The sequence below is a fragment of the Phyllostomus discolor genome, chromosome 5 (assembly GCF_004126475.2).
Source record: "Phyllostomus discolor isolate MPI-MPIP mPhyDis1 chromosome 5, mPhyDis1.pri.v3, whole genome shotgun sequence".
Classification (NCBI taxonomy): Eukaryota; Metazoa; Chordata; class Mammalia; order Chiroptera; family Phyllostomidae; genus Phyllostomus; species Phyllostomus discolor.
In genome coordinates this window covers 36,648,224-36,674,660 of record NC_040907.2, presented here as the reverse complement: position 1 = coordinate 36,674,660, position 26,437 = coordinate 36,648,224, and the positions used below count along the sequence as shown (strand labels likewise).

At 40.5% G+C, this 26,437-nt stretch overlaps 2 protein-coding genes across 2 annotated transcripts; both read left to right on the top strand.

Annotated features, from left to right (window-relative positions):
* Positions 1 to 332: 332 nt before the first annotated feature.
* Positions 333 to 26,213, top strand: TXNDC12 (thioredoxin domain containing 12). The gene is made up of 7 exons (XM_028512420.2): positions 333 to 557; positions 13,374 to 13,434; positions 19,930 to 19,982; positions 20,747 to 20,820; positions 22,431 to 22,500; positions 23,216 to 23,299; positions 25,398 to 26,213. The coding sequence occupies exons 1-7, from the start codon at positions 461 to 463 to the stop codon at positions 25,475 to 25,477; spliced, it is 519 nt and encodes a 172-aa protein (XP_028368221.1). The 5' UTR covers positions 333 to 460; the 3' UTR covers positions 25,478 to 26,213.
* KTI12 (KTI12 chromatin associated homolog) lies at positions 13,455 to 16,708 on the top strand. The gene has a single exon (XM_028512419.2). The coding sequence runs from the start codon at positions 14,966 to 14,968 to the stop codon at positions 16,127 to 16,129; it is 1,164 nt and encodes a 387-aa protein (XP_028368220.2). The 5' UTR covers positions 13,455 to 14,965; the 3' UTR covers positions 16,130 to 16,708.
* Positions 26,214 to 26,437: the final 224 nt, after the last annotated feature.

Sequence of the window (26,437 nt, the reverse complement as noted above, 5' to 3'; positions counted from 1 at the left end):
TTTGCATCATGAGAAGACAAAAAAAGAAAAGAATTTGCATTGTGAATATTAAATGCAGCTGTCAGGGGGCGGGGCTAGCTCGCTGAAGGACGCAAAGAGAAACGGCTCTCTAAAGCCTCCTTCCCACCCCCACTACCCCCCCACTATCTGGGCCCACCTTACCCTCTTGGTGCTCCGGGTGAACAACCAGAATCCGGAAGTGGGGGAGGGGGAAGCAACGTGCGCTGGAGAACTACACCCGTACCCTTTAACGTGATATGCACCTTTAAACTCATTCGGTCACAATTCGGACCCCGGAGGCACCACCCACATCCGTTTAACATCACTTCCTTCAGGGTTAGAAAAAAAAAAATCTGGGAACTCGGGGGGGTTAGATTGAGCCGCACTTGGAGACCGGCACAGCTCTTCTACTAGGAATCCAGCCCTGCGTCTGCTTAGTCCGGTGGCCCCTCACACCACCATGGAACTGCGGCCTGGTCTCGGGGCCACCTGTTTGCTGGGCTTCAGTTTCCTGCTCCTGGTCACCTCTTCTGATGGACATACTGGGCTTGGAAAGGGTCAGACCGCGTTCTTATCTTAATCTTTACTTATTCTGGGTCTCAGCCTAGTACAACCCTCTTCTCGTCTTAACACGACCCCTAATCCTCCCCCCTTCTATCTCTTGGGTCACACTAGATTCCTTTTTATCTTCTCCCACCACTCCTGAGTTTGAAGAAGATTTCCTAGGGTAGGAAGTAGCGGGTCTAGGGAGTGATATGATGGGGAAATTGTTCTTGGGTTGGGGTAAAGAATAGCCCTAGCCCATCATAATGCTTAGCGGTTTGTAGGTAGGTCTTAAGGGACCGCCACCTTTACGGCTAGGAGAAATAGGGCCTTTGGGGACCTGCATATCCAGAGAGCCTTGCCTTGGGTCTGAAGATGCTCCAACTTACCCTCTTCCTTGAGTTAGGTTACTGCTTCCTCCTTGCCCTGCGGGGAACAGCACCTGCATTCCAGGAAGAGGTGATTGGTGCAAAAGGAAGGGCTTAAAAAAGGATAGGTCTAATGTTAGACGGGTCACCAACAGTTGTCCCTCCTGTGGTTCAGTCAGTGTCTCTGAAGAGAACGAATTGTTTTTGAGGACTGAGGGGACAGTGTTTATGCAGGGAAGATAAGAGATGTGACCGCCCTACTCCATCCCATTACTTACATCTTTGGAAGCCAGGGTTTATGCTTTTATAAGGGGGTGAGTGATAAAACTCACCCAACATCACCCATTGATTCCCCTCCCCTTCCATTTTTTTGTATTGACCTTACTGTATGGAATGACTCTGTTGCTGTCTTAAATTCTATTTTTCTCTTATCCTCTCTATTTGCCCATTTATTGGTATGTGATGAGATTGAGTGGACACTCAGTGTGCCTGAATACAGTCACTTCTTAATCCAGTAAGTAATTTTTGATCACTTGTCATATTTCCAGGCTCTGTCTTGGGCACGCCTATTTTCATAAGCTTATATTCAACTCAGAGAGAGAGAGTAGACACATGTACAAATTAGTAAGACAATTTCAGCTAGGGATACATGCTAGAAAGAAATTGCTACTGGAATGGAGTACAAAGGCTAGAAAGGACGAGGGAACTGGCACTATTTGAACTAGGAGGGTCAGGGATTGCTTCTCTGAGCAGGTGATAGTGGGTTTCCATCCCAGTGATAAAATTGCATGGTAAATTATACTGGGCTGGGATGTTTTAAGTACTGACCACCCTATTTTAAAACAGATTACTGTATATTTAGTGTAAAATTAACACTACAGAAGTGTAGTGTTGGGAGTGTGGGTTTTGATCTGAGTTTCAATTTATTCTGCCACTAACTAGCTAAGAGCCCTGGAGCAAGTTACTTAACTTCTCAAAGCTTTGTTCTTCATCTACAAAAATGGGCATAGTAATAACCCTCAGACATCAACAAATAATTTACTCTGTTCCAGTTATTCTGTTAGGTGTAGGAAACTGCTTGGAGTCATGTATTCAGTATTTTTATTCTTTGTTAGACATGAAGGTCTGTGTGGTTATTCCAATTATCATTGCTGTATAATAATTTACACCAAAAGTCAGTGGTGTAAGGAAGTCATTTTATTCTGTTCATGATTCTGTGGGTCAGGAATGTAAACAAGACACAGTGGGGAAGGTCTGTTATTCCATTCCATGATGTCTGGGGCCTCAGCTGAGCTGGTTACTTCTCCATGTGTTCTTTCTTCAAGGGCTGGTGTGGGCCTCCTCACAGTAAGACAGGTGGATTTTGAGAGTGACTGCCCCCCAAAAACAGGTGGAAATGCATAGCATTTAAAAAAATTCCTCACCAGAGGATATGTTTGTTGATTTTAGAGAAAGAGAAAGAAACATCGATCAGTTGCCTTCCACATGCAACCAACTGGAATCGAACCATAACCTAGGTACATGCCCTGACCCGAGATCAAACCTTTTTTGGTGTGCAGGGTGATGCTCCAACCAAGTGAGCTACCTGGCCAGGCCTGTGTAGCATTTTATTATCTAGCTTTACAAGTCATATAGCATTACTTTCACTGTACTCTGTCTGGGCCTGTTCAAGGGGGAGGGACATTAACCTTCCCACCCCCACAGAGGGAAATGTTGAGATCACATTTCAAGAAGAGCAATGTGGAATGGGAGGTAGCCTGAAGACTATCAAGACAAGTAAGCAGGCAATTACATGACACTGTGAACAGGGGACACCCTGCTAGGGTGTACTCAAGTAACTCAAGTAACTAGGAGTACCTAGGAGGTCAACTTGAGGCAGGGGGACTGTGTTGCGATGATTAAATTAAACAGCAAAAGGGTCTTAATATTGTGTTACTAATTTGGAAAGTATTTAGGTAATGCTTATTATTAGTCTTCCCAAAGAATATGTATTGTTCCTGAAAGGAATTAATATTTCAAACTTTCATATTTTTAGTAATTCTTGGGTATGGATTCTTGGGAAATAAATTATAGCCTACCCACTCCACTTCCCAAAAAAGTGTTACCTGATGCAGTTGTTCACAAAAATCTTAATGAGTAAGATTTCATCCCAGATGTGTAGGTAGCTCAGGCTCGTTCTAGAAGATGGCCTGGTGGTTTGCAAACAGGAGAGACTGCATGTTTTCATTAAAAAGAGGAAGTGCATACCCTGGTCAGTGTAGCTCAGTTGGTTGGAGCATTGTCCCATAACCAAAAGAAGAGGAAGTGCAGTGGTATGGTGTGCGTGAGCACTGGGTAGGAATCAGGAGGCCTGGGTTTTAATACTGGTCAGAACGTATAGCCAGCTGTGGTCTTCCCTGGGTACCATTTACTAAATAAGAGAATTGGACTAGAAATGATTCCTAGGAGTTCTTCTGGCTCTAACATTCTAAAATAATTTTGTTATTCTCCATTTGCTAAAAGTTTGGACTATATCACCCATGGGAAGAAGTGTAATGACTAACATTTGCCATACATTGATATATTCCAGGCACTGGTCTATACACTTTTCACATATTTGCTGGCTACATCCTCATAGTAAATTTTGAGTTGGGTAATATTATTATCATCCCCATTTTACAGTTAACCTAAAATGGGGTAGAGGAGTCACACAGCTAGTAAGTGTGGGCTACGAATCCCAGAGCCAGTGCTCTTTAACAAGCACACAACTCCTGCCTCTGAATGCAGAAACTCCTTTAAAGACATAAAAGCAGAAATGAGAAAGCTCTCAGTGGGGGCAGTTCGTGTACTCTCCTCCTGAAACAGGAATGTCAGGTCTCCGGAAGAAAAATTTGGCACTGACACATGTGCAGTGTTTACATTCTACATTGCATCCTATTCACAACAACCCCATGGGTTAGATATTGTGTGAGAGCCATATTTTGCATTTGTGAAAATAGTGGCTGAACTAGAATTCCAATGCAGGTCTGTTTGACCACAGGCAGCCTTTTATTTAACCACTATGTTATTTTATCTGTCAGGTACAGTGTTCCCTATTTTAGAGGCTTGGCTGCCAGCTCTGACACTTGACCTTTTATCAGCTGGGAGGAGATGGAAATGCTCTCCTGATGTCTTTAGTTTACACTCATGAAAATAATTTTAGGGTGAAGGAAGTCTGATGTAAATGCTGTGTTTACAAATGGTCACTCCTTATTTTTCCTCTTTTTTAAAAAATTAATGTTCTTAGGGAAGGAGTTGCTGACGTGGGAGCCTTCAGCTCACTTTGCAGATAACTGGCATAAATTAAGTGGCCGTGCAGGTGACACTTTAGGTAACTGGACTCTCTTCAGATGTACACGTTGGCAGGGGTGTGAGGGTGGGTGGGGCCAGGGAGGAGGTGATTTTAGTAACTAGATAAACACTCTACACTTTCAAGTTATTTCTGAAGGGAAACAAAAGGACCTAGATTTTCCAGATCTGAAGGCAGTGTTTTCATTCTGCTTGGGTGGAGCCACATTCCTTCATCCATTTATTCATTTAGTTGTTTTTTTTTTTTTAAGAATTTATTTATTTATTTTTAGAGAGGGAAGGGAGGGAGGGAGAGAGACAGACAGACAGACACACAGACACACAGACACAGACACAGACATCAATGTGCGGTTGCTGGGGGTTATGGCCTGCAACCCAGGAATGTACCCTGGCTGGGAATCGAACCTGGGACACTTTGGTTCGCAGCCGGCGCTCAATCCACTGAGCTATGCCAGCCAGGGTTTATTCATTTAGTTTTTGCCAGAGAGGCAGTAAAGTGTTGAGAGTGATTACACTCCAGACTCTGGAACTTCACCACCTGGGTTCTAATCCCAGCTCTGCCACTTATTGGCAGTGTAACCTTGAGCAAGCTATAAACTTCAACTTCCATATTTGTAAAATGGGGATAATTAGAGTTTCTACCTCGTAAATTTATTGTGAGGATTAAAGAAGTCAATACATGTAAAAAGCACACAAAACAGTGTCTCACATGTAATAAATGCCACATGAATGTTAGTCATTGATACTGTTATCATTATGTTGTAATTATCACATAAAGGAACAACTCAAGTAATGGTGGTGATTATTCCTACTATGGAAAATTCCAGTTACATTTTAATATAAATTTTCAAAGAAATTTTATACATGTAGTGAACTGTGTCAAATTACACCTCTACACTTACTCTTAGGGATAATGTGGTAAGGCAGTTAAGGAAGTACTGGGGTACCAGAGGAGCATGTTAACTGGGAATCAAGAAACCTAGATTCTGGTTGTAGCTTCCTTTGTAGGCTCTGCTCTTTTCTAGGCCTTTGTAATATGAGAGGATTGGGCTAACTGATCTGTTAAGTTTGCGCTGTCCAGTACAAGTAGCACTAGCCACGTGTCACTCTTAAATTTTAAATTAATTAAAATTAAATGCATACAATTAAAAATTTAGCTCCTCAGTTGCATTAGCTACATTTCAAGTACTCATCAGCCACCTGTGGCTTGTGGTTACCATATTGAACAGTGCAGATATGGAACATTTCCATCATTGCCAAATGTTCTATTGAATTGTACTGCCCTAGAGATTCTCTTAGTAATAACCTGCTGTGACTGTATGTTTTGTCAGCTAGCTTCTGAGTAGCCCAAGTTTATGGAGAAATTTTATTTTACCTGATGTTAATCTGGCTTCCCTGCCTTTCTTTGGGCTGATATTGCCTGTATAAATGTTTCAATCATTTTATTTTTGACTTTTATAAGTCCTTCTGTTTTAAGTGCTCTTCTAAATATCATATAGTTTTCTTTAAAAATCTGACCATTTCTGTCTTTTAACTCTATAACTGACAAGTTTTAGTCCTCTTATGTTTGTGGAAATTATTGACAGCTAGTCTTACTCTTTTTCATCCAGTTTCCACTGCTACAGATTTTTCTATGCTTTTTTTCTGCTTTTGTGCCCTTTCTTGGGGGATTGAGTATTTGGTGGTTCTTATTTTCCTTTATTGCCTTCATTATCTTGAAAGTAGGCGCTCTAGTTCTTTTGTTTTAGTGGTTGCTCTTGAAATTTTACTTGCATGCTTAACAAAATTTAACAATATCTTAATGTTATTAAGAACATTTCAACTTCAGTTGCTTCCTCTTATCAGTAGTTGTCTAGCACTTTTGTTCTGCCTTTTTTTAAAACTCTACAAATTGAGCATTACATGTTTTTATACAAATGTTTAAATTTATCTACATGTTTACTAATTTATTTGCTCACTATTCCTTGTATCTAGGCTTTCTTCTGGAATCACTTCCTTCCTGAAACTTGCCCTTTATTTTTTTAGTTTCTCTGATTCTTCTCTCCTGGAGGACTATTTTATATTTCCTGTATAGTGTCTTCAAACCTCCAGTACTTCTTCCACAATCCTTGTCCTCAGCTGGTGATCATGTTTCCTATTTAATAGAAGGCAGAAGGCCTTAAAAGAGGCCTTTCAAAAATTGTACCACTACATTTACTTACCTTCTAGCATCAGTGTTCATGTATTCTTCCTTTCCCATCTTTATTGGACAAACTATCTGTGCTCCTAACAAAGGTTAGTCCCTCTACTTGAGTACTAAATCACATGTCCTTTCACCTATTCAAGATATAGATGTATATATATATTTTTTTTTAATTTGTTGATGAGAGACAAAGAGATGGAGACATTGATTTGTTCTTCCACTTATTTGTATTCATTGATTGCTTCTTGTAGGTACCCTGACTGGAGATCACACCCACAACTTTGACTATTGGGATGATGCTGTAACCCACTGACCTACCCAGCCAGGACTACTCAAGATACTTTTTACTTTCCCTTCTCATCCTGTACCATCAGTTTTCTACCATTATCATATCATTTCTATCAGCTTTCAACATCCTATACTCACCTCCCCATTGGATTAAAACCCTTCATCAACTCATAACTCCCTTTAGCAATCCCCTCCTTACCAACTCCAGCACAATTCTTTGAAACAGTTTTATGTGCTAGTTCTCTAGTTCTTCCCCTGGGCCATCTTGATGTGCTCCAGTCTTGCTTTCATCCTCACTCCTGTATTGAAACTGGTCTTGTTAAGGTCAGCATTGTTCTTCATTTGCTAAATCCAGTGGTCATTTCTGCTTTAAAAGGAATATTCGAGTCAGTTGATCACCCTCCCTTCCTGAAGCGTCTTTGAAACACTTGGAATGTAGGACTCCACGTGCTGTTGGATTTCTGCCTCTCTCACTAGCAGTTCCTTCTATGGCCTTGGCTGGTTCTTTTTTCCCCCCTATCCTAGGGGTGCTTCAGGGCTCTTGGACTCCCTCTCCATCTATACTCACTACCTCGGGGTCTTATTCAGTCTCAGGCTTTAAATAGCTCATAACTCCTTTGAATTCCAGGTTCAGATACTCAGTTGTTTATTCATCATCTCTAATTGGATGTCTGGTAAGCATCTCAAAATGAACATATGCAAAGCCAAAATCTGTTCTTATAAAGATTTTATTTATTTATTTATTTATTTATTTTAAAATATATGATTTAATGGCTTTTCCCTATTCTTCTTTTTTAAGATTTTATTTATTTTATTTTTAGAGAGGGAATGGAGGGAAAAAGAGAGAGAGGAACATCAATGTGCGGTTGCTGGGCGCCATGGCCTGCAACCCAGGCATGTGCCCTGACTGGGAATCAAACCTGTGATACTTTGGTTCGCAGCCCGTGCTCAATCCACTGAGCTATGCCAGGCAGGACTATTTGTTTATTTTTAGAGAGAGGGAGAGCAACATTGATTGGTTGCCTCTCTCACGTACCCTGTGTGTTCCCTGACTTTTCCAACTGGCACCTTTTCAATTTGTGGGTTGATATTCAACCAACTTAGCCACACTGGTCAGGGACAAATCCAAACTCTTAATGTTCCTTTCCAAAATTTACTTCACAGGCTTTCTTCCCTACTTCTTTTAATGGCAACTCCATTCTTCCACGTACCCTTAGACTCATCCTTGTCTTCTCTTACCTTATATCCATAGCAAAATCTTTTTTGATTTTGCTTTCAAAATATAGTCCAAATTTGGAAGTATGTTACTCCCTCTACCACCACAGCTGATCCAAACCATCATCATTGCCAACCTGGCTTATTGCAGTTTCCTTTGCTTTTGCTCTTATCCCCTGTGTTAGTTGGCTGGGGCTGCAGATGACCGCAAACTGAGTGGCTTAAATAACAGAAATTTGTGTCACAGTTCTGGAGGCTAGGAGTCTGAAGTCAAGGTGTCCATAGGATTTGTTTCTTTTGAAGGCTGAAGGCTCTGTGCCAGACCTCCTTCCTTGCGTATGGCTGTGCTCTCCATGGGTGCATATTTTTATAGGGAGACCAGCCATATTGGGTTTGGGCCCACCCTGATGACCTCATTTTAACTGTATCCCCTCTGTAAAAGACCCTATTTCCAAGTAAGGTCACAGTCTGAAACACTGGAAGTCATGGCTCCCACAAATCTTCCATGTGGGGAAACAATTCAATTCATAACACCCCCTATATTCTGTTTTTAGTACATAAACTAGAGCGATTTTGTTAAAACATAAATTACATCATGTTCAAAGTCTTCTAAGAGCTTAGTGAAGCCAGAGTTATGACAGTGGCCTACCAGGCCCAGCACTGTTTGCTCCATCCCTTACCTCTTTGTCTTTAGCTCGTACTTTGAAGGTCAACATTGTGTCGTGACTAAAGGCAAGGAGTCTTGGACCCTGACTACCTAGGTTTAGATCCTAGGTCTGATACCTACTAGCTATGTCAGCTTGGGAAAGTTACTTAAACGTTGTACCTCAGTTTTCTCATCCGTAAAATGGGATAAATGAGAGTACCTACCTCTAAGGATGTTATAACGATCAATATTTGTAAAGTTAGAATAGTGTTTGGCATATTATAGTAATAGCAAAAACTTGTAGCCAATTTTTCAGTCCCAGACACTGTTCTAAGTTATGTATCTAGTTAGGTAGGTAGGTAGGTAGTTAATTTTTAAACAATGCTCTTCAAGTTTTTTTAAAGACTTTATTTATGTTTTAGAGAGAGGGGAAGGGAAAAGAGAAGGAGAGAAATATCAGTGTGCAAGAAATACATTTATTGGTTGCCTCTTGCATGACCCCAACTGGAGACCCAGCCTGCAACCCAGGCATGAGCCCTGACTAGGAATCAAACTGGTAACCCTTAGGTTTGCAGGCCAACACTCAGTCCATTGAGCCACACCAGCCAGGCTTAAGCTCTTTAATGTAATCATTTATTTAATCCTTACGGCAACCCTATGAGGTAGCTGCTATTATTATCCTTATTCACAGCCAAGGAAACTGAGGTAAGTGACTTGCCCAAAGTCACAAAGCTAGTAAGCTGTGAACTGGGATTTCAACCCAGAGAGTTTAGGTCCAGAATCCAGTCTTTTAACCACTGCACAGTACTACTGCTCAGTAAGTATTTATTTATTGAGACAAGTGATGAATACTTGATGGTGAAAAAAAAATCTCAGTTTACCTAAAAATGCCTGTCTTGCCCTTGTCTTTAAAAGATAGTTTTGCTAGGCATATATTCCTAGGTTTAAAGATGTTTTTTCAGCATTTTGAAGAATATACTTTGCTGTCATCTGACTTCTGGTTTGGTCCTGTCAGTCAAATTATAGATCTTTTGTAGGAAATGTATTATTTTTTCCCCTTGAAATGTATTTAAGATCTTAATGTCTTTGTTATTCTGCATTTTGACTAAAATTTAACTATGTGTATTTTGATTTTGTAATTTGCCCCAGGTGTTATATATTGTGTATCATATCTACACATTCCTGTTTTATCTTCATTCTTGAAAATTCTCATTATCTTTTTTATTTTAAAAATGCAAATTTATTTTTTAAATATATTAACATGGTTTCATCCTTTACAAAGTATATTTTTCCTCCCGTTCTTGTTCTTCTGTCACCCAGCGTCTCACCCCAGTGATGTTTTGTCTCTTCAAATCTGTCCCTTTCCTTCATCTTCTTATTCTGAGACTCCAGTTTTACACAAACTAGTCTGTTTCTTCATCTGCCTTATATCTCTGGGCCTCTTCTTGACATTTTCTATCTCCTTATCTCTCTGTGCATTCTGGATAACTTCTAATCTATCTCTACATCTGTCTCCAATTTCCTCTTTTAACTTACCCATTGAATTATTTTTAATGAATAGGTGTTTTTTGAGCAGTTTAAGGTCTATAGAAAAATTGAGCAGAAAACACAGTTCCTGTGTAAACTCTCACGCCTCCACCTTCCCACTCCCCTGGATTCCTCTATTATTAATATCTTACATTTAGTGTTACTTTGTTACAATTGATAAGCATTAACTAAAGTCGGTGGTTTGTTTTAGGGTTCACTCCTTGTGCTGTACATTCTGTGGATTTTAATGAACATATAAATGACGTGTATTAGTTTCCTAGAACTGCCATAATGAATACCACAGAATCAATTAAACAACAGAAAATTCTTTTTCACAATTCTGAGGCCCAGAAGTTCAAGCATGATCATGTGGTTGGCAGGGTTGGTCTCTTCTTGTAGATGAGCACCTTCTCTCTTTGTCTTCAAATGGTTTTCCCTCTATGTGTGCCTGTGTCCTAATCTGTTTTTAGAAGGATATATTAGATTAGGGTCCACTCTAATGACCTCACTTGAACTTAATTACCACTTAAAAACCCTGTCACCAAATCCATAAAAAAAAACAACAACAAACCCTGTCACCAGATACGGTCATACTCTGAGGTGCTGGAGGTTGCGACTTCAACATATTGAATGTGGTAGGGGAGACACAATTTAGCACATAACAAGTTGTATCGGCTATTACAGAATCATATAAAATAGTAGTTTCTCTACTATAAAAATTCCTTTTCCCACCTATTCATTCCTGCCTCTCCCATGAACCTCTGACAATCACTGATCCTTTTCCTATCTCCATAGTTTTGCCTTTTCCAGAATGTCATAGTTGGAATCATTCATTATGGAGCCTTTTCATATTGGCATCTTGCAGTTAGCAATACTCATTTAAGTTTCCTCGTCTTTCTGCAGCTTAATAACTCATTTCTTTGTACCCCTGAATATCCATTGATTATATATTTCAACAACTATATTTTTAATTTTTAAAAGTTCTGTTTTTGTGCCTTTACTTTTTTGCCCATTTTGTGTGTTGTTGCATGCCCATTTTTGTGATCCCATGTGTTATTTCTTTAAATAATCATGCATAGTTAGTTTTGTATTCTGTGGTTGATAATTCTAATAACTGAATCCTTAGGGCTCTAAATCTATTTGTTCCTCTGCAGACTCTTGCTTGTGGTGACTTGTTTTTTTATTACACGTTTGGGTATCTATGATTGTGAGCTCGTAATGGTTGTTCACCATTGGCTATCCTGAAGACCTAAAGCATTTGATTAACCTGGAAACCAGGGGGTACTATTGACATGGAATCACTATAGTCTTTTTTTTGACAGTGGACTAATATGGAGTCTCAGGTTTGTTTCTTCCATTTTCCCACATATAATGAATGTCTGCCTTACCTTTTAGTTGTTGCTCATGGTTCCTCATCTGGTTTTAGTTTACTCTGTGTTTGTGTTCATTACTGTGAGTACATTTTGAAAGTCCGTTTTATCTAGGATTTCATTGACTGTCTAGTCTGGCATCCTGCCAAAGCAGGATCAAGTTGCCTGAGTTTAGGCAGGTATTGGCAAATAGAATGAGGTACCTTCCAATTCTGAGTATCTTCTCAATTTCACTCTTACTTAATCATTCACTCTTTAGGGTTAGACTTTGTGCTGTAGGCAAATGACACATTTTCTCTTAGCCAGCACCCCATGCTGTTGGGAATAAAAAGGGATGATGGTTAGTTTGGATTCTGCCCTCATGTGCTAATCTCAATGAGTTATGTATTTTTCTGTTAACACTGATGAAAATTTGAATTTATTCCTGGGAAAGAGAGACCTAAAATATAGTATAGTAAATGAGAATCATAAAGTTTAAGGTTAAATCTCAGCTTGGCCATTTACCAACTATGTGTCCTGGTACAGGTTATGTAACTTCTCTGACCTCAGAAGTCTCAACTGTAAAGAATAACAAAAGTTGTCATTCATTCACTGATCGTTAATACCTATTTTAGTGATGAGAAAATGGAAGTATAGAGAGGTTAAGTAAAAGAGGGTTATTGTAAATTATTGCCAAATTTAAATGAGTTTAACAGGTGTGATGTGCCAGGCATATATAAGGTGACCAATAAATAACAGCTAGCATTATTATGGTCATTAATATTTTCCAGATATAAAATTAAGTTATTATGTTATGGCCAAAATAAGATTCATTTACTCAGTAAATACTTTACAGAACACTTACTTTGGTCACGTGTAGTGCCAAGTGCTAAGGAAACAGGAGGGAATAAGACAGATATGGTCCCAGCCTTTAGGGAATTCCCTTCGGGGTGAGGGAGACCATGACACATCCAACATTTACAGTTCAGCCTGGGAAGTGCCATCTTGGGGCACAAATAGGGTGCTTTGGGAATCAGGGAAATTTTTCCAGAAGAAATGCCCTTTAGGTTTATATCTGAAGAATGAATTGGAGGTGAGGGTAGAAGGAAAGGCAGAAGGAGCAGTGATTGTGAAAGCTGGAGGAGAGAAAGTGCATGCTGCATTTAAAGAAATGAAAGAAGCTTTGTGCGTAGGATTTTAGGAAAAATATGCAAAGTAAGCCTGGAGAGGTGGGCAAGTGCCATGTTCTGAAAGGCTTTGTAAGTCCTGTTACAAGAGTTTGACCTTTCTTTTTAGGGCATTGGAAAGATTCTGAAAAGTTTTTACTTACCACAGATGTGATTTTAAAATATCACTCTAGCTGAAGTGTGGGAAATAAAAGCAAGAACAGCTTTCAAAATATTGTCTCATTTAATCCTTACACCAACACTTGGAGGTATTATCTTGATTTTACAGATGAAGAAACTGAGACTTGGAGAGCTTACTTTAATCACAAAATTAACATATTTAATAGGAAGTAGGGTCCACACCCATGTCTTTCTGACTCTAAAGTCATGTTTTTGTATTGTCTTCAACTAGTAATGATTCATTGGTGACCTGTTTTATGTTTACTCTGTGGAAAATTCTCATTCATTCTTATGGTATTATTTTCATACTCTGTGTTAGGTTACAAAGCATTTTACAGACATTATTTAAGTTCCTTAAAAGCTATGAGTAGACAATGTTATTTCCATTTTACAGGTCTTAAAAGTGAAGCTTGAAGTATGGGACTGTCTATGGTCCCATATACCTAGAAAGTGGTGGGGTTGGGACTTGAACACCATCCTCTTGACAGAGGAAAGCCTTTTATGGGTGAACATGCCATACTTCTTTCTTGGGTCTTTGCTCTGTGTTCATGTGTGAATGTTTATAAGACTCTTTCCTTCTAGGTTTTGGAGATCATATTCATTGGAGGACACTAGAAGATGGGAAGAAAGAAGCAGCTGCCAGGTACAAGATATGGTTTTAGGTTATTTATGGTGGTAAAACACTTTTCAGACTTCAATTTAGCATTAATTTCAGGTGAAGGTCATGCCAAAGCAGAGCAAGAACTGAGTATTGCCCGATATCAACAATGATAATACTGTCTAACATCTATTAAGTGCTTACTATGTACCAGATGTTGAATTATGTGAATTAGTTTATTTAATTTGCATGAGAACTCTTCTGAGGTGGATACTGTTGTTATCTTCATTTTGGAGATGACTAAGGCACAGAGCACGTAAGTAACTTGTCCAAGATAACACACCTAGTAAGTGGTGAAACCAAGATTCAGATGTAGGCATTCTGGCTTCCAAGCCTCCACTCAACCAGCAAACCATACTGCCTATTAGCCTCAAATTGAATAGTCTTAAGTTCCAAGTAGGTTTAGTCTCTGCACAGAAAACTGATACAAAGGGGAAGAAAAGGGTGAAGTAGGGGAGGGATGTGCTGTGCATGCATTAATTTATTTAATCCTCACAACCTCTGAGGTCGCTTCTGTCTGTGAAATAAAAACTGTTATACAGGGAAGGAAATTGAGATACAGAATGGTTGAACAACTGGACAATAGTTTACACAGCTAGTAAATGGCAGAGCCAAGTTTGAATGTTCTCTACTATACTGTTCTGGAGAGATAAAAAGACCCAATATGTATGTGCACCTACTTTATACATACACATACTTGCACAGAAACACTCACACTTCTGCAAATTATAGTGCTTGCTTTTGCTACAGATCCTACAGCTTTATAGTTCTGAGTCTCAGACCTGCATGACTAGATTTAACAAATAAAAATAAAAGATGCCCAAATTTTAATTTCAGGCAAACGATTAGTATAAATATTCCCTTTGTAATGTCTGAGACATACTTACATTAAAAACTTTTTGTGTTGTATATCTGAAATTAAAATTTAACTAGGCATCCTTTATTTTATCTGGCAACCTTACCCAGGAGAAAAATTCCTATTAGTTTTTCAAGTTCTAAATCAAATAACTATTTCTAGATAAAGTCTTCAGCTATTTTTCTGGGTAGTTTTTTTCCCTTTTCTGTACTGTTACAACCCAAACTTTTTGTACATCCATCCATCATCCATTAATAGTATATATTATTCTGCTTACAGGTGCCTAACTCTTCCATTCAGACCCTTGATCTCCAATGGGGGAACTATTTTATGTTCATCTCTGAATCCCCAAACATGGAGTTTTGAAACAGTTATTGAGAGTCACTGGGTGTAAGGAATGAAGGAAAACTAGCACTTGTGAATTGTCTTCTTTATGCTAAATACAGTTCCGATTGTTTTGCAATATTTAATACACATTAAGGCCCCATTAGAAATGAATGGGCCAAGTCTTTGACAGCAGGGTGATAACATTCCCATGAGGCCTATAACATTTGACATAAATAAATGATGCCATTCTCGTCCCCATCTCCTTTCTGGGAGAACAAGAACTGGGTCTAGTTGGCTAGAACTGCTTCCATAGCAACAGCCCTTTAAGGGCCAATGATCGCCGGAAGTTCCGTTTTTACTTCCGGGTTGTGCATGACCGCAGACAACCCGGAAATTGGCCCGCGTGGTTGCTCTCAGCCGCGCCTGGAGAGAATGCCGCTCGCAGTGTTTTGTGGTCTGCCGTACTGCGGCAAGAGCAGACGTGCAGAGGAGCTCCGCCGGGCCCTGGCGGCCGAGGGCCGCGCGGTGTACGTGGTGGACGACGCGGCGGTACTGGGCGCTGAGGATGCGACAGTGTACGGCGATTCGGCTCGTGAGAAGGCATTGCGTGGGGCCCTGCGCGCTGCTGTAGAGCGGCGCTTGAGTCGTCACGATGTGGTCATCCTTGACTCGCTTAACTACATCAAGGGCTTCCGCTACGAGCTCTACTGCCTGGCGCGGGCGGCGCGCACCCCAATGTGCCTAATCTACTGCGTACAGCCAGGCAGTCTGAACAGGGGACCTCGGGTGGCAGACGTGGAGGACTGTCAGAGCCAGAACGTCAGTGTGAGTTGGCGGCCGCGCACCGAAGAGGGAGGGAGACCTCTGGCAGCGGACACCGGTTTCCTCAGGGAATCGGGAGCAGTGGATTCGATAGTAAATGGAAGAGCCCAGGCACAGGTATTTAAGGAAATGGAGCGGGAGGAAACCAGGGCGCCAGATCTTGCAGCTCTTGTGACTCCGGACTTTGAGAAATCTGCAAAGCATATGTCCAGTGCCTTTTACCCCGCGGAACTTCTGGAAGCCTTAATGCTGCGCTTCGAGGCTCCCGACTCTCGCAACCGCTGGGACAGACCCCTGTTCACCTTGGTGGGCTTAGAGGAGCCATTGCCTCTGGCAGAGATCCGGGCTGCTCTGTTTGAGAACAGGGCTCCTCCACCTCATCAGTCTACACAGTCCCAGCCCCTTGCCTCTGGCAGCTTTCTGCACCAATTGGATCAGGTCACGAGCCACGTGTTGGCGGGACTGATGGAAGCTCAGAAGAGTGCAGTCCCCGGAGACTTGCTTAAGCTTCCTGGTACCACGGAGCACCTTCGGTTTACTCGGCCCTTAACCATGGCAGAACTGAGTCGCCTCCGACGCCAGTTTATTTCCTACACCAAAATGCACCCCAACAATGAGAACCTGCCTCAATTGGCCAACATGTTCCTGCAGTATCTGAGCCAGAGCCTGCACTAACCAAAGTAGGTTGGGGGAAAGCCATGGCTACTTGTCTAACCTCTTCTGCACTGTATTTCTTTGGGAAGAATAATCAAGGTCTTCAGAGCATATCGATGTGTGATACGAGAACTGTTGTGACCAATTCACCCTTTGTGTAATGCCTCTGTGTCAGGCATTAAGTTTAAGGCATACTCTGAGACTAGAAAGAATGGAGAACAAATTTAAAGGACCTTGGCAAATTTCTCCAGAGGACAGAGCTCAGGTGGACAGGGCTTGTTTGGATTGGGTTCTGTTTGAGATACCATATTCCATTGATTTCCCCATCTGAATTGTGGGAGAGCAGACTGGATGAATTGTTCTAAAACAGTTGTGAACGGAAACTGAAGATGGCATAGTTCTGCATCTGCATTGGCCCTTTTCTCATACCACACATAGTTTTTGAGTATTGGACTTAAACTTTTTGCTAGTCTGTCTGCTAGGGTATAGGGTCACAGATAAATCCACTGGTTTCTGTCCTTGGGAAGCTTTTGTTCTAGTGGAAGTGAATGACATAACCATTAGGTTATTTTGTCTAATAAAATCTTTTAGAAGAAGAGAGTCGGCTGGAATCTCTTGCACTTAATGTAACAATGTTCTTCATGTAATTTATTTTTTAAATTAATTTATTTTTAATGTGTTTATTGAGAGAGAGAAAAACATCGATTGGTTTCCTCCCATACATGCCCCAACCAGGGATTGAATGCAGAATTCAGGTATGTGCCCTGACCGGGAATTGAACCCCTAACCTTTTGGTGTTGGGGATGATGTTCCAACTAGCTAAGCCACACTGGCCAGGGCTTCATATAATTTATTTAATGTAACACTTTATTTTATTTTATTTACTTTTTAATTCTCATGCCAGGGTATGCTTTTTAGAGAAAGGAATGGAGAGAGTGAGAGAGAGGGAAACATTAATGTGAGCGAGAAACATCAGTTGTCTCCTGTATGCACCCCAACCAGGGCTGAACCTGCATCCTTTTGGTGTGTGGGACGATGCTCCAACCAACTCAGCCACCCAACCAGGGCTATTTAATGTAACATTTTAGATATACATACAGGGGTGGACTAAAGTAGGTTTACAGTTGTATGTGAAACAGTTTATTTTTGTATTATTATTTACTAATTATTGTATTTATTTCTATTACAATTGTAATCCTACTTTTGTCTACCCCTATATATTACTGTTGTGCCTTAGACTAATATTAGTGTTTAGTGAGAGATGAGTGATTATAACTTCTGTAACTTGTGCTTCATTCTGTACTTCAAGACAAATGTCACTTTAAACTTGTCTTTTGTTAATTAATGTCATTAAATGATAGATACCTATCTTACCGATGCTTGTGGTTTTCAAAGATGATATAGGTAGTCTTTGCCCTTGAGAAGTTAATTTGGTGGGAAACACCGACAAGAAAACAGATGATTTGGAATGTAAAGGGCTGGCTGGTGGTTAGAGGGTGATCACAATGCTTTGAGAGCCCAGAGGAGGAAAGGACTACCTAGCTGTTGAGAGAAGGTGGTTTTGCAGAGTCTTCACAGAGGGATTAATATGCGAACTGTCACTCGAGAGCAAGGGGGTCAGCAAAGGGCCGAAAGGCTTTATGGACCATAGCATCTCCGTTGCAGTTTATCAGCTCTGGCATTGTAATACAGAAGCAGTGATAGTATAAAAAAGTGAGTGTGGATGTGTTTTAATAAAACTACACTGAAATGTGAGTTATCGCAAAATCCTATTCTTTAGACTTGGTTCAATCATTTAAAAATGTGAAAACCATTTGTATCACACAGCTCTCCAGGAGTAGGCAGTGGGCTTGATTAGATCTGCTGATTGTAATTTGCTGCCCTCTGCTTTAGAATTCTTAATAGCCTTCTAAATAGCCTTAATAGCCTAGTTTGCTTGGGAGAAAGGAGAGAGCAAAACATTCTGAACTTCTCTGTAAGTGCATGGAGCTGTTAAAGATGGGCTGCCTTGGTTGGTGATTTTCTTGATTTTCCTGCAATGTGGATCACCTTTTGCTTCTGATACACGAGAGAGGATTCCTGTGTGAAATGAAGGTTTGGACTAAGAAGTCTCGAAGTCTTTTACCAACCTGCATTTTCTGATTCTAAGTTAATTGACTATTGTTTAAGCTGAGTATAAGCCCATGAATTTTAGATTGCCATTCTAAGTTAAAGTAGACTATACTGGCCAGAAAGAATGTTGGTTTTGAAGTAAGACTTAAAAATTAGTAAATTGCAGAACCTAGATTTTATGTGGCCAAATATATAATCTCTTGGGAGTCTCAGTTTTCTCATATCTATTATGAAACCATTAGTAATATCTATTTTAGGATTATTGTAAGGATTTAAATGAAATAATGCATACAAAGCACATAGCACAGTATTGTATAATAAAAGGAGCACATTTTGGCTATTACAGTCACTTAGATCCCACTTCTTACTTAAGCTTGCCCTGCTCATTCATTTTATAAGGTTTTCGAGTATTAGAGGCAGAAATCCATCCCAGATTTGTAGTAGGCTTCTAATGAGGAGCTGAATAATTCATTTGACACTTATTAGTTTATGTGTATTTAGAATAGTGTCCAGTACATAGTAAATGTTATATACATGTTTGCTATGATTTTATATGCCAGATGTAGGGGATGTAGAAACAGCTGAGTTCCTTAAGGCAGCTCCAGGTCTGGTGGGTGAGATATGTAAACATAGTAAATACGAGTACAATTCAGCACTGTTGCACAGTGTGTGGTGGTATGCTGATATGGTAGGTGGATGAAGGCTGCTTACCTGGGACCGCCCTGCAGGTTGTCATTTGAGCCTTAGAGCTTAAAGACTTTCAACTGACCAAGACTGGTTCAGATGGATTATGTTACTCATTATCTTAAAAAAGAAAAAGCTTTCTTTCCTTCCTGATTATAAAAATTACATCTAATTGTGGAAAAATTGAAGATACGGTAAAATCCACAATCCCACTATCCAGGGATAACTGCTATTATGTTTTGGTACATTTCCTTAGGGTTCTTTTTTCTGTACATATTTGTATAATTAAAACCAAACTACAGATAATAATTTTATATTCTAGATTTTAATTTTAACATACCAATGAAAATTTTCAATGATTATATAACCTTAACATTTAAATTTGATGTTTTCTTCTACAATCTTTTCTCCCTACCTTTTTTTCCTTTTTTTAAGATTTTAGTTACTTATTTTTACAGAGAGAGGAAGGGAAGTACAGAGAGGGGGAAACATGGATGTGCTAGAGAAACATTGATTGGTTGCCTCTCGCATTCCCCCAGCCAGGGACCAGGCCCACTACCCAGGCAAGTACCCTTACCCAGGGAGCCACACCAGTCAGGGCTCTCCCTGGCTTTAAAGCCCAAATTTGCAAGGTTACAGGAATGTCGGGATTTATCAATAATTTTGTTATAATGTTATTGAATAGGTTGTCTTGAAATTCTCCCAATTGAAATTATACTACATGAATGTCTTTGTCCATTACTGTTAATAAGTTGGTCATTTTTATTAGTAGTATAGCTATGAAGAAGTGGAATTGCACCGTGGCTGGTGTGGCTCTGTGGTTGAGTGCCAGCCTGCAAATCAAAGGGTCTAGACTGATTCCTAGTGTAGGGCACATGCCAGAGTTTTGGGACAGGTCCCCAGTAGGTGGCGCAAGAGAGGCAATCACACATTGATGTTTCCCTCTTCCCCTCTAAAAAATAAATAAATAAAATCTTTTAAAAAATGGAATTGCTAGATTATGATTTCTTCATTTTGTTTTTAAGTGGATTGCCCCTGATGGTGATTATCCATAAGTCCTGGTGTGGAGCTTGCAAAGGTAAGTGCAAATGATCAAACCTCAGATGTGTTCTCAGATATTAGCATTAAAAAAATATGAGCAGTGACCTTGGCCCAGTGACTGCTGATTGCTTTAAGGAATACCAAGGAAGTACATGACAGATTCCCTACCCCCAAGAAATTTGCAGTTATATTTGCAGGGGGCAAGAAGGTGAGGCAGTGAAGATAAGTAGAGTGTGAGATTAGTGCTACAATAGTCATGTGGACAGTAAATGTCAGAGGAAGCTGAGACGTACAGAGAGAGACATGAGAAGTTTAGGAAAGTCTTCCTGGAGGACAAGCAAATTAGATCCCAAGGTCAACTTTGTAGCATGTGCTTTTCCATACTGTACCACCCTGCCACTTTTCACTCAAACTTTTTTCTTTGGTTATGCTATACTTAATGAAGTCCTAGTTGGAAAAGGAGTATAAAATTAGTGTAAATAGTGTAATTATATATCTATATATTAGTGGTATTATTATTCTATTGTCTGTTACTTTTTCAGTAGAAGTTATTGAAATATGTAAAAAAGCAAATAGTTAATTCTTCATTTGTATATCATTTTCTGGATTTTATAAATTAGGTAAAAACTTCAGAGAAATGAAGTTAGTCACTTGAGGTTACATAGCTATGCAAGTAAGTGGCAGAAGTAAAAATTCAAGTGTTCTGATTTAAGGGTTAGTAGTATGAATGAGCTCAGCAAATGAGACTTTAAATATGACAGTGATGTTTTCTTTTATTACAAAATCTTTTTTTCCTCCTAGCTTTAAAGCCCAAATTTGCAGAGTCTAAAGAAATTTCAGAGCTTTCTCATAATTTTGTTATGGTAAATCTTGAGGTAAGACTTCTAGAGTTTCTCCTTTCTGCTATAATCTTAAGTTTTTACTGTTTTAGAATTACCATTATTAATGGTATAAAATCGTATTTAGCAGAGCTGGCTGCTTAGTATGTATGTGTTTGACATTTGATTCTTAGATTTGTATCAGATACAGTAGAAAGCCACCAGCCTCCACTTGTGGGAGGAATTAGGATCAGTGGGTTTGGATATGATGATTGAATTTTAAGGTTTCTTCATTCTTAGTCTATGATTAGGACATACTTTTACATCTTTGTGTTGCTGATCTAAAGGTAAAGTCACACATGCAGGCTGCAAGTTCTTGCAAAATGTGATTCAGTCAAAAGCCTCCTCTCTTCTGGGCTTGTATGGACATCCTTTTTGTTTATTTATTAGATATCCTTCATGTACTTCACATAGACTATAGGTCTTAGATTCCCAAATCAGCATATCAGATCTTAGAGTTAGAAGGGCTTTTTAGGTCACTTGTACTATCCCCATTTTACAGAAAGAGCATATTAGGCCTGAAGAAGGTGACTTAGTCAAGATTGTAGAGCCTAATAAGTGATAAGAATAGGTACTGTGGCCTGGCTGCCTCCTTGTAAGCTATACCTTTCAAATGTGGGATGCTTGGATGCACTATGATGATACTTCTAGCTCTAAATTTCTATAAAATAATGTTTACTTAAACACAGTACTAGAAATTTCCTGAACACATTAACAGTTAAAAGTTGAGGCAGCTAAGGGATTGTTTTATAATTGGTGGGTAGCCCGAATGCTGATACACTTCAGTCAAGGAAAAGTTAACATTATCCAAAGAAATGACTCCATTCAATTTCTAAAATGGGGACCACACCATAAATGACAGAATTACTCTTGGTTCCTATGCATATGAACTCCTTGCCACTTTCTATGGTAAGTTAGAGTCACTTCTCAAAGGAAACAGAAATGCCTTTAGTGATCATTCTCCAACTTTGGAGATTTTTAAAAAGAAAGCTAATTGTGTGATCATATCTCCTGGGAGGACTATAACTTCACCACTGTAGCTAAAACATCAGCCTCATTAATTCATACATTGGAGAAATACTATGTGCAAGTCAGTGATGTTTTGGGAATCAGCAAAGTTCAAAACAAAACTCTCTGGCCTCATCGAAATTACCCAGGGGGACTTGAATATGGGGAGACAAACAAACATCAGATGGCGGTAAATGCTATGGCTAAGGAAGAAGGGTGGGGGCAATAGTTTGCAAAGATAGTTTTCAAAGAAAGTACCGTTGAGCAAAGAGTTGAAGCAGAAAAGGGAGTGAGCTGTAAGGATAATGGGGAAAGTGTGTCCGGGTGGAGGGCAAAAACAAGTACAGAAGCCTGAGTTTGGAGCATGCCGGGCTTATTTAATGACAGCAACAGCCAGCAGGTTGTTGTGCTTGCAATAGGCTGAACAAGGGGTAGGTAGGATGTGAAGTTAGAGAAGTGCCCAGGTGGCAGATCACATAGGGCCTCTCAGACCACTGCAAGCAAGGACTTGGGGGCTTTACCCTTCATGAGAGGAGAAACTACTGAAAAAATGTGAGGAGAGTAGAGACGTGATCTGACTTAAGGTTTACACTTAATAGGATGAAGAGGAGCCCAAGGATGAAGATTTCAGCCCTGATGGGGGTTATATTCCACGAATTCTTTTCCTGGGTAAGACAAAAGATCTTAATCTGGGGATCCATGACGTGGAAGGAGAGAAAAATGAGTCAAAGCACTGTCCCACCTGGTGAAACCACACTGGAATGGCTAAAAACAAGAACACGCAACAACCAGTTTCAGGAGACAGTGAGAGGAGTGCTGAGTGCCAGACCTCCAAGTCTGAAGGAGAGCTGTTCCCATCAACTAACTCCTTTTGTAACAGTATTGATCAGTCTGTTTATTCGTTCAACAATAATTTGTGCATCAGCTGTAAGTCCAGCATTATGCGAGGCATTATAAGAATACAGATAAGCCTTAATTACTACCCTTGAAACCATAGTGCAGCAAAGGCAATGGAATACCGTAACCAGACAAATGTCTTAACAGGAATAATTTTATAAAAGATACTTAATGACTACCTAATCTTTTACTCAGCATTCTGCTAGAGTCTATGGAGGATACAAATAAAAATATAGAATTTCATTGTTATTAAACAGAAAAGGAACATATTAGGAACAGCACATGCCAAGACATGGAGGAAGGGTGTTGCATTCAGGAGACTGCAAGGAGTTCATTGTGATTGCAACATAAAACAGGGAGTAGGGTGGTGAGATAATGGGCTGCAAAGGTGGGCAGGTCTCATTTCCCAGAGAGCCTGGTGTACTATACAGAGTTTGAAGTACCTCTCATAATTATTGCACCCCTTGTACCATTTTGTCTACAATAGATCCCAGTGGCAAGGTGCGTCCTGAAATTATCAATGAGAATGGAAACCCCAGCTACAAATATTTCTACATCAGTGCTGAGCAAGGTATGGTTATGTTGAAAGAGAGGAGGGAGGGTTGCTAATAAATTTAACGTAAAAGGTCTGTGATGGGAAACTCAATTCAAAATGTTAGCTGAGCATCTCCTGCAGGACTAACTTTTGTCCAAATCCTCTGTAGAATATAGAAGAAAGGTAAGACTGACCTCCTTCCCTAACTACTTACAGTTCACTTGGGAGCAAACTGATCCATATGGGACTGAAGAACCGAGGCTCACAGAGATAGCCACTTGTCCATGGTGTCATAGTTGATAACATCACAGAGCCAGGATTTCAGTCCAGAACATAGTTTTTTTTCCTCTGCATTAATACTATTCTTGTCAGAATTCAAAGCAGGGGTATGGTAACTCTTAGCTGCTCAAGTCTAAACATTTTGGGGTTGGTTGTTTTTTTTTAAGATTTTATTTCTTTTTAGAGAGGGGGAAGGGAGGGAAAAGGGGAGTGAAACATCAGTGTGTGGTTGCCTCTCATGCACCCCCCCACTGGGGACCCAGCCTGCACCCAGGCATGTGCCCTGACTGGGAACTGAACCAGTGACTCTTTAGTTGGCAGACCGGTGCTCAATCCACTGAGCCACACCAGCCAGGACAAGTCTAAAAGTTTTTATAGATAATAAACTTTAACTGGACCTAGAAGGATAAGAATTTGTCTCTATGGACAGATAGGCAAAGGACATTTCAGGCTACGGAAGTGGGGGTCAGGAGTGGTGGTGGCTCAACATGGAGAGTCCTGAAGGCTTGCCAGAGGAGATGATGACTGAGTCCTGAAGAATGAGACTAATCAGCAGAAAAATGCAAAAAGCATGTTCCAGGAAGAACAGCATCAGCACAGACAAGTGAAGAAGGTTGAAGTCATGAGGCAGCCGTGTCCCCCCCCCCCCCCAATCCTTCAGTTGTCACTCTGGATGTAGGGGTTGGAATTCATGCCATGTGCTGTCACTGTTTTCCTTCTGAAGTTCCCCCTACCGTATGTAAAAGGGGCTTCTTTGTTAAGTTGCCATGTGTCCTCATTGCCATGCTACCAGGTTGTTGATCACTTTATGTTTTGAGTCCTTGAGACTCTTATTTCTCAGATTAAGAGGGGAGAGAGATCTGGAGAGGGTATCTGCACCATCACATTTTCCTTACCCAAATGCAGATTACCGGAGGTTGGTACAAAAAGGAAATTTTCCACATGGAGAAGAGCAACTGGACTTTAGGTCCCCAAATCTTGACCCTTGAAATTCACCTTTCCTTTAGAATTTCACCTGTGTTGCCACTGCCGTCTCTACCTTGGCATCATCCTTTAACACATTAGTCTAAATGTGGACACAGACCTTTGCTTGAATCCCACATGGCTCAGCTACCATGACACTAGGACCCAGGAACCTGTTTTTCCTAAAGACTTAGGCAAAACAGAAGGGAAGTAACAAAGTATATACTATCTGGCTCTTATGAGGTTATAAACTTACTTTCTGAGATTCACAGACTCTGGCTCAACTTAACTCCGGGCCTGCCATTGTGTAGGGAGCCTGTACCAAAAGAGCTGCCCTCCTTGAAATCTAAATCCACAAGAGGGACACCCTGAGATAGACAAGAAGTTTCATCTCTCATCTGTCTAGGGCCTTCTTTCCAGGTTTCCCTTTTGCCCAAGAACTTGGCTTCTACCATGTATAGTTGATACTAGAAATGACCACCTCCTTCAGTGAAGACCATGTCCCCTTGCAGCACACGACTGTACATATCAGTGTAACCTGTAACCTTGACAGGAAAGGAAATGAATGCAACACTCATCCAAAAGACATAATGGGGATGGTAGGAAGATGTTTTCTATTCCTAGTGTCAGGTGAACGTGTGCAGCCTCTTGACGGGTTCAACTCTAATCCCAGAGAGTAAGCAAAGGAATTACTAACATTTTGTAGCACAAAACAAATGGACAGGCGTGAAATGACTTCCCCAGGCTAAAATCCAGAGCTAGATCTTGCCTCCAGATCCCATGCTCCTCTCATATTTCTCCAAAACCTAAAAATCTGTATTGACTGTCAGATGTCAAATATTAAAGCTCTACTTCATACCCCCCTACCCCCGCCCCGACCTTTATTTCACAGTTGTTCAGGGGATGAAGGAAGCTCAGGAAAGACTGACGGGTGATGCCTACCAGCAGAAACATCTCGAAGACGAGTTGTAACGTGAATGTATCCCGTCTTTCATCAGAGTTAGTGTTCTGAAAAGCCGCAGGATGACCGACCAGGAAACCGTGCTCCTGCCTGCATGGGTCGGAGCCCTCTCACTGTGGAAGAGTTCTGCCAACAAGCTGGTCCCCATGTTTGTGGATCCACCAGCATGTGGCCAACTTCCTTCTCCTGCCCCTCTGACCTAAGGGTCTATTTGTCACTGAATGTAAAGGACGACACCTTTTGACAAAAAACTTGAGCCATTTGGAGGTTTACTCCTTGCACTTCAGTATTTGAATCTTTCCGTATCCTTCTGCTTCACTCACCTTAGTGGGGAAAGGAGACGAGGAGCATCTTTTCTACAATGTTAAAATTGCAGAAATCGCTGATCATTTCAAACAACAAACCCTGAATGTAAATTAGTAATTCTGCCCCCACCAAGGAGACCACTTGATTCTTCTTTTTCTCCTGGGAATAATGTTGGCCTTCTTCCTGAATCCCTACAACTTCCTTCCTCTTTTCCTGCTTGGGGTTCCCTGTGTGCACGCCTGTGTGTGCGGGAATGGCGGTGTGCTTGGACTCAGCCTGGCTGGAAGCATGCCTTCCCCGTTACTGTTGGAGAAACTCAAACCTTCAAGCCCTAGGCAGAGCCATTTTTGTCAAGTTGTCAACTGTATTTTTGTACTGGGGTTAACAAAATAAATAAATATTGATTGTACCGTTACACTTTAATAAAACTTTGAAAGGAAATATGTTGTGATAGCCTTTTTGTTATTGGAGAATGGAGGGAGGGATGGAGACCAGGAAGCAAACTAACCTTGAGGGCCTCATCTAGCATTCTTCCCACGCCTGCATCTTCCACATTTCAAATGGACCCTTCGAGTTCAACTCTTCTACTTTGTACATAGTTGAGTTCCCTCCATCCTCACTCTCACTGTTTTAGCGCAAGGCAGGCTTTTTGTTTTCTAGACTGT

Bases quoted from the DNA above. Each gene is read 5' to 3' on its own strand.
- TXNDC12 (XM_028512420.2), top strand. From the start codon at position 461: ATGGAACTGCGGCCTGGTCTCGGGGCCACCTGTTTGCTGGGCTTCAGT. The intron at 558-13,373 runs GTCAGACCGCGT...CTTTCCTTCTAG, and splicing joins ACATACTGGGCTTGGAAAGG to GTTTTGGAGATCATATTCAT. The intron at 19,983-20,746 runs GTAAGTGCAAAT...TTTTCCTCCTAG, and splicing joins CTGGTGTGGAGCTTGCAAAG to CTTTAAAGCCCAAATTTGCA.
- KTI12 (XM_028512419.2), top strand. From the start codon at position 14,966: ATGATCGCCGGAAGTTCCGTTTTTACTTCCGGGTTGTGCATGACCGCA.